At 34.1% G+C, this 12,819-nt stretch overlaps 1 protein-coding gene across 1 annotated transcript in view; it reads right to left on the reverse strand.

The window, feature by feature from the left end:
* The window catches only part of SI (sucrase-isomaltase), a gene marked incomplete at both ends in the record, with an annotated part of 86,371 nt that extends 78,316 nt beyond the window's left edge, over nt 1-8,055 (reverse strand). The window contains 2 exons of the mRNA XM_079767238.1: nt 6,178-6,311; nt 7,938-8,055. Coding sequence (XP_079623364.1) covers nt 6,178-6,311; nt 7,938-8,055 — 252 coding nt within the window. The remainder of the gene's footprint in view (nt 1-6,177; nt 6,312-7,937) is intronic.
* Nucleotides 8,056-12,819: the final 4,764 nt, after the last annotated feature.

Here is a 12,819-nt window from a genome sequence, read left to right on the forward strand (position 1 = left end):
TCTTACAGTCAATGCAGAAGAACTAAAATTTTTATTGTATACTAATGTATCAACGGGCAAGTGATTCCACAAAGATGAAGATATGGCCCTGAATTCATGTCTACATAATATACGTAATGTACTTATTTCCAGCTAATTTGTTAGTTTTAAGTTTACTTCAACTATTTAAACTAGTGTATGTGCCCAGTGTTACAACTAGTTGCTGCCATTATAGTCAATGTATAAAGCAAAATACTGTATTTTCAGTAATTTTATTATCTATATGGAAAAATTGTGTAGAGTAGGAGAAAAATTATATATGGTTATATAAAAAGTCGGGCCACAAAGTGATGTTATGTATAAACTCTGGTACAATTAAAATGTATTTAATATTTAAATTTTATAGTGCGATACACTCATAACTTGAACACCTACGGTTTTTATTTTCTTGGCTATCTATCTGGGAAAAAAGTAAAAAACCCACTTTTAGTAACTATATGATGTATACATGTAATCTTCTATCCTATTTCTTTTAACATCAAATTAAAGTGGCATCATATAAACATGTGTGCACACACCCACAAATATGCACACACATACATACATGTACATTATGTACTCTCAAGTGTGTGTGGCTTTTGACCAGGCAATTTTTTAAAATATATTTTTATTTCAGAGAAGAAGGGAGAGGGAGAGAGAGAGAGAGAGAGAAATATCAATGATAAGCAAGAATCATGTATTGGCTGCCTCCTGCATGCCTCACACTGGGGATTGAGCCCACAACACAGGCATATGCCCTGACCGGGAATTGAACCATGACCTCCTGGTTCATAGGTCTATACTCAACTACTGAGCCATGCTGGCTGGGCTGATCAGGTAATTTTATCTCTAGTTATCTAACTTATAGAAATACTTCCAGCAATACAAAGAAATGATTGCATAAATATTGTCATTTATAGTAGTCTTTATTTAGAAAATATTTTTAAATGTGTAAAATTAGACATACACATACTTATTTAGAAAGGTGTAAAGTTTTAAAAACAAGAGATGATAAATAAGCAAATTATAATCCTATCTTGCTAAAATAAAAAAAAAATATTTAGTAAAATGGGGTTACATGAAGTTCCTCAAAACATACTGTATGAGTTTTCAACAGCACTGTCACACCCATGAAAAGGGTAGTTTGAGTCAACAAAAGTTTATTCTCTCACAGTTTTGGAGTCTAGAAGTCCTAATGCAAGGTGTTAGCAGAACCAGGCTCCCTCTGAGGCCATAGGGAATAGTTCTTCCATGTCTGTTCCTAGGCTTTTGTGGCTCTTGGCAACCCTCGAATTCCTTGGTTTGAAGATAGATTATTGCAATCTCTACTTCCATCTTCACATGGCCTTCTTCCCTGTGGTCCTCTGTGTGTCAGCCCTCCTCTTGTAACCACAGCAGTCATTGGATTTAGGGCCCACCCTCATGCAGTATGACCTCATTTAACTAAGTACAATATGCAAAGACCTTTTTCTAAAGGAGGTCACATTTGAGGCTCCACTTAAACATAAATCTGTGTACAACATCATTCAACACAGTACATATATATACAACAAAATATTAAATTAAAAATGTATATCACCTCATGCTCTTAATATATTAATAATTTGAGGTATTTTCATAGATTTTGATACTTGTTATTTATGTTTATCATTTGCCTTTTTTTCAGGATTTTAGGCATTTTCTCCTATTACTTTTAATTCCTCTTCTAACTTCACTTTTCTTTCTGCTTCATTTGAAAAGGCAAAACAATTAAAACATTAAATATTCACCAATAGGCATAAACTTTGGTAGATAAATATAAAATAAATTCATGTTCTTATTTTTATTTTATGTGTATATAAATACACATATAGAATTATATGTAATCATATATACTGGGTGGACTATGTATTATGAACTAAATAGTGCCCCCCCCCCACACACACACATACACACACACACTTCATATGTAAGAAGCTCTAACCTTTAATGTGACCGTATTTGGAGATAAACACTTTAAGGTGGTAATTAGAGTTAAATAATGAGGTTATTAAGTGAGGTTCATCTGATAGGATTGGTAAACTCTTAAGAAAAAGAAGTCTCTCTCTCTCTCCCTCTTTCTCTCTCTCCATTCACAGAACAAAGGTCCAAGTGAAGACAAAGGAATGCAGCTATCTAAAAACCAGCAAAACTCTTACCAGAAACCAACCAAGATGGCATCTTGACTTCTAGCTTCCAGAATTGTGAGAAAATACATGTCTATTGTTTAAACCATCCAATCAGTGGTATTTTATTTTAGCTGACTAATAAATACATTCTGGGTAGTGTTATTTCTTAAAACACCATTTAAAATTCACATTTTATTCTTAAATGACAAATATAAAATAGATTAGCTAAAAATTGTTGAATTCATAAGTTTAATTTGTTTCACATTGAAATCACTCTTTAGCAGCTTAACAGACTGCATTAAAGTCTAATAGTAGGCATATAAGCCTTAAACCAATGGCTTTTAAATGTTGTTTCTCTTGAAGATTTTAATAATCCAAATTTTTCCTAACAGAATTGTATGTTAAGCTTCAATTATTTCCTAAGGAGAATATTAGCTTAAAAGAATATCTGTCCAATTTGCTCAGTGTGTCACATTGAACACTGGTATTTAGCTATTTTTCTCAGTTATTAAGGACTAGAACCCACTATTCCTAAAGTTGTCTTATGAAAAAAAAATACCTCACCTATTTCAAAGTTCTCATGGCAGAGGAAATCACGATGGCGGCATAAGGTATACACCTGTACATGCTGCCTCTCACAACCACACCAAAACTACAACTAAAAATGTCTATCACCCAGAACCACGGTAAAGCTGGATGAGTAGAAGTTCTATAACTAGAAGGAAGGGAAAAGAGCATTGAGACGTGCACAAGCGCGGAAAAGCTGAGGTACAGAGGCACGCACGACTCGGGCTGGCAGCTGGCAACTGGGTGCGCTTTTTTTTCAACCCGAAGGGAGACACAAGCTCCCAATTACTCTGAACTCCAGTTTCAGAGAGACTATGGGGACCCAAACCCCTACGGGGAGAAGATGGACTGTTTGCCATTGGGTCGTAAAGTGAGGTCAGCTTTCCTGCAGAGGTACGCACAGGAATCATTGTTTACTGCTCTGGGATGCGGGGACGCGGGGATGCAGAAACTCGGAGACGCAGAGAAGGCTGACTGGCAGCCATCACTATTTGCCACGCCCTAGCCTAATGATTCCCTGAGACCCTGCCCCACACAATTTACAAACCCACACAAGCTCTGCACAGAGGCTTTTGCATATAAATGGCCTGCCCAATCGCAGCTTAACCTAACAAACTGTAGCTCTGATCAGACAGCTCCAAAACCTCCAAACTCCAAGCAAAGAGGAGAAATCTGCAGAAATAACTGTAGCTCCTGCTGGGTGGCCTCAGACAGTAGCTGACCTGCACCCCATTTGAGATCCAGAAGCCAGTGTACCTAGTGGTCAGTGTGAGATGACACCAGATTTCAACTCCTCATATCCATAAGTGACATATTCAAGAGGCAGACTCAGTGAGCACCACAGCCCCACTGAAACAAGTCCTGCTCCATAAGGGTGTCTCTAGCACAGCAGTTCTTCCATTATAGACATAGCAGGTCCTCACAGCCAATTGGCCTGGAGGTCAATTCCTCCCTGTGTACCCACAGCAATCAAGACTTAACTACAACAAGACTTTGCACTCAGCCCACAAAGGGGTGCACCAAGAGTGTCCACCTCAGGTGATAGGGGAGGCTGAACCACTGGGCCCTATAGGTCACCTACCACAGAAAACCACCCCATCAACACAGGGAATCAGCCAAAATGTGGAGACAAAGAAACATGTCACGAATGAAAGAAATGGAGGAAAGCAAACTACTGGACATAGAGTTCAAAACCACATTTATAAGGTTACTCAAGAATCTTCTAAAAACCTCTGAGGAAATTAGTGAGACCTTTAAGGATCTTAATGAGAATGCCAAAAAAAAAAAAAAAAGGAAAAGGACCAGTCAGAAATTAAGCATACACTGTCTGAAATAAAGAATATACAGAAATTCAACCATAGACCAAAGGACCCTAAGAATCAAACCAAAGATTTGAAATATGAGGAAACAAAAAACACCCAACCAGAAAAAGAAAAAAGAATCCAAAAATATGAAGATAGTGTAAGGAGCCTCTGGGACAACTTTAAGCATACCAACATCCAAATTATTGGGGTGCCAGAAGAAGAGAGAGAGCAAAATATTGAACCTATTAGAAGAAATAATGACAGAAAACGTACCCTACCTTTCTTTTGGTGAAAGAAATAGACTTAGAAGTCCAGGAAGCACAGAGAACCCCAAACAAGAGGAATCCAAAGAGGACCACACCAAGACACATCATAATTAAAATGCCAAGGGCAAAAGATAAAGAGAGAATCTTGAAATCAGCAAGAGAAAAACAGTTAGTTAGCTACAAGGGAGTACCCATACGACCGTCAGCTGATTTCTCAACAGAAACCATGCAGGCCAGAAGGGAGTAGCAAGAAATATTCAAATTGATGAACAGCAAGGACCTACAACCAAGATTACTCTACCCAGCAAAGCTATCGTTTAGAATTGAAGGTCAGATAAAGAGCTTCACAGACAAGAAAAAGCTAAAGGAGTTCATCACCACCAAACCAGGAATATATTAAATGCTGAAGGGTATTCTTTAAGAAGAGGAAGAAGAGAAAGGTAAAGATAAAAATTATGAACAACAAAATGACAACAAATACATGCCTATCAACAAGTGAATCTAAAAATCAAGTGAATAAAAAATCTGATGAACAGAATAAACTGATGAGTATAATAGAATCAGGGGCATAGAAAGGGAGTGGACTGACAATTCTCAGGGGGAAGGGGATGTGAGGGGTACAAGAAGAGACTGGACAAAAATCTTATACCTATGGATGAAGACAGTGGCAGGGGGTAAGGGCATGGGGTGGGGTGGGAAATCAGGTGGAGATGAGCTATGGGGGGAAAAAAGAGGAACATCTGTAATAATCTGAACAATAAAGATTTATTAAAAAATAAAAAAAATAAAGTTCTCATGCCAAATTAATTAGAAAATTATGTGAGATTCAGATATACATATTATAGACATATGTTGTGGTTATAACAGATTATATATATATATGCATACAATCTTCTATTATAGAGATATGTAATATATTAGGCATATTATATAATGGGCATATAATAGGAAAATATCTCTATATGAAAGCCTAATATGCAAATTGTCCCCATGGGAGTTTGAATGGGAGACTGATCACTCACTATAATGTGTGCTGACCACCAGGGGGCAGCGCAGAACAAAGGAAAGTGGTGGCTGGCAGCCAGGGAAAGGAGACCCCGGTCAGCAGCCAGAAGGCCCTGATCAGTCCTGATCACTGGCCAGGCCTAGGAACCCTACCTGTGCATGAATTTCGTGCACCGGGCCTCTAGTATATTATATTTTAAATATATTGTATAATGGTATATAATATTATGATGATTAATATATAATATTTATATTACATATATAATACATTATAATATATAGATATTGAAAAAGGTGAATACACAAAGACACACACACAACACTCATTGACCTTTATTCCCATGCATGTTATGAAGACCAAGGAATAATCAACTTAAGGTTATATGAATACATTCAGTTACCCTTAATTATCTCTATTTCAGCTTCTCCCAAATTACCAAGTAATAAAAAATTAACATTATTCAAACAATCAGTGTTACTTTATTTTCCACTGATACTTCTTAACGCCATTACAAATAGTCTATTTGAGAATAGATATTCTCTCCTTCTTATATACTGTCAAAGGTGTGTTTTTTGAATAAGTTGATTTGAGAGGATAGAATTTTAGGAAAGTTTACAAAATTAAAAATACCTTGTTAAGTATAAAAATGTTAACTTTTCAATTTGAATTGAATAGAGATACAGAAAAACAAACTCAATTATTTCTATTATCTCTCATCTGTTTATACAGAACTATATTAAAAAGATGAATGCAGCCTAATTAATGGCTACATCTTCAAAAATATGGGAATTGATCCAATATTGAGTAATATCTTAATATCATTTATGAATATATCTGTTCATAAAAATATTAAAAACTTATTTATGGACCTTTGTTGGAAATTGATCTGGAATGCAGTTTATTCTCTCATTGATAGGATCATATTGCTCACTTGGACATTTTCCTGACCCCGGATGCACAGTGGTTGAACGAGTAGTTGTTGGAGTTGCAGTAGAACCAGTGCCTGTTGGGGGAAAAGGTCAATAAAATGAAATGTGATATTATATTATTTTTTCATATTTTAAAGTAGTGAATGATTTACATTGAAATAATCCATGGATATTTTATATAATAAAATAAAATAAACTTGGCATTAAATTAGAACCCACAAATTCAGATCTTAGTCTTTAAAAGGAAAAGATCCAGATGATATTTAAAAATAGATTTGTAGAGCCCTGTTGACTGTTTCTTCAGGAAAACAAAATATATTCACAGAAGGTCTTGAAGTAGATTTAAAAGGAAACAAAAAGTACATTCCCACCATGTTTACAATTTGTTTTGTATAGATGAAGAAAGAAGATGAAGAACCATGGATGGGAAAGTAATGTAGAGAAGGAGACAGAAATTAAAGAAATAAAAAGAAAAGTAGGAGAAAGAAGATACTCAGAGGTAATTAAAAGAGAAACCGGGGAATACCAATGAAAAATAAATCCCAAATCCTATATAATAAAAAGCTAATATGCAAATTGTCCCTACGGGCGGGAGTTGGACCGACCGGGAATTAGATGTGTGCTGACCACCAGGGGTTGGCACGGAACATGGCGGGCATCAGTGATGCAGTGCTGGCAGTGGGTGGCAGTAGAGGTGCTGCTGGCCCTGATGGACCCCTATGAGAGCAGGACCTCGGCAGGATGGTGGATCAGGTGAGCAGGTGGTGCCAGGCCAAGGCAGGTGCAAAGGAAGGCCCTGGCCAGCGGTGGCAGCAGGCAGCCGGGAGAACGGAGACCCCAGCCAGAGGCCAGCAGCCGCTAGGGACTCTACCCATGCACAAATTCCATGAACTGGGCCTCTAGTCTATATAATAAAGAACTTTCCAGCCATCAAGTATGGGTAAGCTTAATTTGATTGCTTCACAATGTAGTGAGCTTTTGGTTTACTGGAAAAAGATAAAACAAAAGACTAAGAGCAGTAGAAAGTGCTAACTACAGTTACTTTGAAGATAACTTAACATCCATTCCAGTTTTTATTTAGTCAAGATAGAATGATGAAAAGAGAAAGCAGATTAGGTTGACCAGAGTAGTATTCATCCACTCTAAATTAGAATAGAATAATTCATAAAGAAGGTAAACATTTCAAGCCTTATTTCCCTTGCCTCTTTCTTTTTTCTCATACAACCTCTCTCTCTCTCTCTCTCTCTCTCTCTCTCTCTCTCTCTCTCTCTCTCTCTCTCTCTTCTCTAAAGAGTCTAAAACAAACAGGGTGCTCCCCCAAATTTCCCACCCCCCTTTGCAAGTGCCTGAAAGCCAGAGTATAAACCCAGGTTTTCCCACTAATTGGAAGAGTCTCCTGGTAGACAATTATTCCACCTTCATTAACACCTTGATCCCTTTGCCTCTTTGCTGTTTCCCAAGCAGCCCACTGTGGGGAAGAGGATTAATGTGAAAGCACACAGATTCCTTAATTACAATGGCTCGTCATTGAAATAACTAGGATATAATGGATAGAATAAGTTGGAGTAATTACATAACTTAGCCAAATCTGTTTTTTATCATTTCCATCTCATAAACTACTTTTCCAAAAGCCTAACTATTGTGGAGTAAATGTCCCTGTAACTTCATTATATTGTGCAATTATTTTTAACACTACTTACCTTCAACAGCAGGTGTCTTGGTTGCTAAAACAGCAACTAGGGCAATAGCTATTATGGTAACTATAATAAAGAGGACAATCAGAGTGATTTCTAAACCACTAAACTTTTTCCTTGCCATCTAAAAAGAAAAGAAAAGAAATATTTGTTTAAAATATAAAAAACATAGCTACAAAAAGCCATCATCATTATCATAAAATTATATACATTTTTGAGTTAAGTACAACTCCAGTTAAGCTGGAAACAGTTCCATAAATTTACAATCTAAAATAATATACATCGGAAAAATGTAAACAACACATTCAATTTTAAGTAAAAAGAGTGAATTCAGGATGTGCATTTAGTAGCACATTAAGATGAAATAATTTTTTAAAAAGGATCTCCAAGCAGGTGTGCCTTACTCTCTCATTTTACAACATTTTTCAAGTCTAACAAACCTCACATTTGTACTATGTTCCTTAATTCTCACAAGGATACAGTGTATGAAAAAAACTGTTATGCACATTTTACTTAAGAATTTCAAAGTAAAAAAAATGTGGTTGTTCCTACTATAACTATTGTCTCTCAAATTCCAACAGTTTTCTTATAACCATATTGTGAAAGGATTATAAATGTGTGAGGAAATACAAATATAACATATCTAAAAAGTATAAATATAAAAATAAAAAATAAAAATATATTATATATATATATATTGCAGTATATAATTGTGAGTTGTTGCTTTAAAAATGATTCAAACTATATAATCTTCAAGTTCCTTAAAAAGCAAATAAAATATATATATGCAAAACTATATATATATATATATATATATATATATATATATATATATTAATTTTAAGATAGCATTATGCATTTGAGTTAGCATCCAGAAGATATCTAAATATAAATTGGGAAGAACTCATTTTAGTAATTATTTTAAAGCTTATTTGTTTAATTTTTGTTTTGACTATACATCACACATCTTTTCTAACCTTCAGGTTTTTATGGCCTTTCTGTATTCTTTAATTTTTATATAAATCTTAACTCAATGGTTTTTAAATCAACTTTTTTGAGGGGGGGCCTCTCACACTAGTTCCTTCTCCTGCACCTATCTATGTCAGTTCATATACCAAGTTGTCTCAACCTAAAGCTTCTTTTCCCTCTCCCATATCTTTCTACCACTGACAATCATTCTACAAGTCCTGTTGATTCTACTTCCAAACTATTTTCAGAATGATGCCCATAACTACAACATCTTTTTTGGATAATATGTCTTAGTGCATGCTATTTTTAAAAATATATTTTATTGATTTTTCTACAAAGAGGAAGGGAGAGGGATACAGAGTTAGAAACATTGATGAGAGAGAAACATCAATCAGCTTCCTCTTTCACACCCCCTACTGGGGATATGCCCGCAACCAAGGTACATGCCCTTGACTGGAATCGAACTCCGGGACCCTTCAGTCCTTAGGCTGACGCTCTATCCACTGAGCCAAACCGGTCAGGGCAGTGCACGCTATTTAATCTTTCTTCAATCCTTCCATATATGCTTTTCTAGTTTAGTTCCAGTTCAAATCCCATTTCCTCAGTGAGTCCATTCCTGCTTACAGAGGCAGAGTGAATGTATACTTTTTCCATTTTACCATGGCAGATAGCAAATGTATTGCAATTATTTATACATATGTTAATTTCCCTATTGGATTATTATATTTTCATAACAAGAATCATAAAAGTCGTTCTGAACCTGACATCGAGTAAGTACAACCTCAATTTTTATGATATAACTTATAGATATTTAAATGTTTTGTAATTCACAAATATATAAGCTGTTTATTACATTGGTAACATTCAGATAAACTAAGTAGAAACTAAACCTTACAGGTGATATATAAACTGTTTAGAAAATGAAACTCAATTGCTCAGTGTTATATGAAAATGACACAGCTGCATTTAATGTTTAACTTTAAATATTTTAAGTCTCATTCAAAGTAATATCTTACTTTGTTATCAAGAAACAATGGGGAGATAAGGACACATATGTAATAACTTAAAAAAAAGAAGCCAAAAGCCAAAAATAATTGTGCTTTTTTTTTTTTTATTAAGGAAAGTAAAAGAACTGCCTATTGTCATGCAACAAACCCTCTGGTATCTAAAAAATGAGAACAAAATTAATGTACTAAAATTAAATTCTTATGTGAATATTCATAAACAATCAGTATTAAAATTGTTCATATGTTCTAGATGGTAATAACAGTGATATTATTTTTAATCACTAACTTTAAGTAATATATTTTTTGAGGAAATTATATACTTTGGGGATATTATGTCCTTTCTCTGTATATTATTTTCAAAATGAGTAATATATTATTAGATGGTAATGTGGTAATTGATCTTTAAAAGATTTACTAAAATAGATCAAATGTTTTATTAATGTACCATTCTACTCAGCCTGTGTATATATTTTTAGATAAAATATATTTAATCATACTTAGAGTATTTTCTATATTACAAAATATTTTGATCCTTATTTTCTTCTTTTTAAAACAATTAAACTAAAGCTGCTATAAATTCACTTAAGACTGACAAAAAATATAATGAAGAGCTGGACAAAGAAAATATTCTTACATCTTATAAAAACTAGAAATCTCCTCTCTTATTTTAGTATAAGAGGCTATATATTTAAAATGGCAAATGGAAATATTTATCTTTAATATTTTAAAAAAGTGCAGATAGACAGGAAGATTGTTAACATGAACTAAGAGAACACATAACTAATTGGAAACATGAAAAAAACAAAGAATTGTTACCTATAAACTTACCTTATTTCATAGCCTTTTCTGTTTGCTAATTTGTACCAGAGCTGGGTAATGCTGCCAAAGTAATGATCAGGGAAAACTGCTCAGGTATATATCAAGCTACTCATAAAGTTTTATTGCACCCTCAACCAGCCTATCATTACTTAATAAACATGCACAACAGGCAATTGTAAAAAGCCTTAACCCTCAAATAGTTTAGGACAATATTTCCCTCTGGGAATATAAGTTAATTAATAATTATGCTCTGAAATAGTCTTTGATTTCTGTAAGCTATGAATTAGCATAAAAACATAAAAGTATTTATTTATACTATTTTTTCTCTTTTCAAAGTTTAATTTTTTTTTATTTGGATGTTTCTTCATGACTGTTTTATCTCATTGTGTGAGATTTAAACTCTCACTGGAAAGTAGCAACATATTTGTAAGCTGAGATTTAGAAAACATTTGTAGAAACTAACTATTAAAAGCTAATAAATCATAAAAAGCAATGATTAATAAAAGTTATCTCCTGTGTCTCATTGTGAATCTTCTTAAGATTGAAGAATTGACCAAATTCATAGAAATATAATGCAAAAGTAGAGATATGTAAGTAAATAATCCAAAATTAAAATCAACATTTTAATTATCTGTTCTCATTAAAGCACTAATTTAATTATCAAAATTATCTTATAACTATTTACCATTTCATTCAGTAAAAATTACAGTTTCAATTACACTTCTGGTTTAAACTAGTATAGAATTTAAGAGCAAAGTATTCAATATGATAAACCTGGGAAAATTCCAGCTGTATTACATATACCTGAGAAACCATGGGCAAATTTGTTAATTTCCTTAAGCTTAAGTCTCTCTATCTATAAGGTGGAAAGAAAAATACCTATCCATGCCCTAACCGGTTTGGCTCAGTGGATAGAGCATTGGCCTGCGGACTCAAGGACCAGGTTCAATTCCGGTCAAGGGCATGTACCTTGGTTGCGGACATATCCCCAGTGGGGGGTGTTCAGGAGGCAGCTGATCGATCTCTCTCATCAATGTTTCTAACTCTCTATCCCTCTCCCTTCCTCTCTGTAAAAAATCAATAAAATATATTTAAAAAAATACCTATCCAAGAGGTCATTGTGAGAGTTATATGAGATAAAATTGTCTATTATCATTATTGCAGCTCTACTGTCATGATGAGTACAATTTGACTCTAAAAAGGTTAGTGTCTGAGTTCTGCACACAATCTCCCACTATCTTTTTAAAGGAATGTGTATATGTATTTAAAGGTGGTCACACAGAAGAGAGTAACTAGCTTTTTAAGTTTAAAGAGAAACAATATGAGAAGTGTATGCTTGGATTACTGTGAGACTCAGGGGAGATATAAAGGAGAACTTCCAGTATATAAAGAGCAGTGATATGGAAATATGATTAGACTCCTTCTAGAATGGTCTCAGTGGGCAGAACTAAGTTCCATGTAATAAAAATCATGAGTGATTTACTCTCTATTCACAGAGCACAAAATTATATATGTGGAAAATGTCATTAAATCCATCCAAATCTGATAGCACTAGGATGTGAATGTAGCAGTCACAGAATATAAGGTCATATACAAAGTCAATCATGTTCCTATATCACAATTGGAAACTAAAATGAAAAGATACATACATATCTATCCAGCATATATATATCTATAGATATAAGTGGATAGATAATTTATGATAGCATTAAAATGAGTATTTGAGTATAAATCTAACAAAATATATGTAGAACTTCTATTCTGAAAACAATTAAATGTTGATAAAAGAAATCAAAGATCTAAATAAATGGATAGACTATATTCATTGGTTATACAAATTAATATTATACTGCTTTGGATGCCTTACAATTAAACATATACAGTATATTCAATGTAATCCCAACAAAAATCCCAGCAGGTAGCTATAGACAAGTTGATTATAAATTTTCTACATCTATGTTTATAGCAACTTTATTTACAATTTTCCCAAACTGGAAACAATGCAGGTGCCCATCAACACCAGGCATATGCATACAATGGCATATTATTCAGCAGTGAAAAGTTGTGAAGTCATGAATATTCATGACAACCTA

Source organism: Cnephaeus nilssonii, assembly GCF_951640355.1.
Source record: "Cnephaeus nilssonii genome assembly, chromosome: 3".
Lineage (NCBI taxonomy): Eukaryota > Metazoa > Chordata > Mammalia > Chiroptera > Vespertilionidae > Cnephaeus > Cnephaeus nilssonii.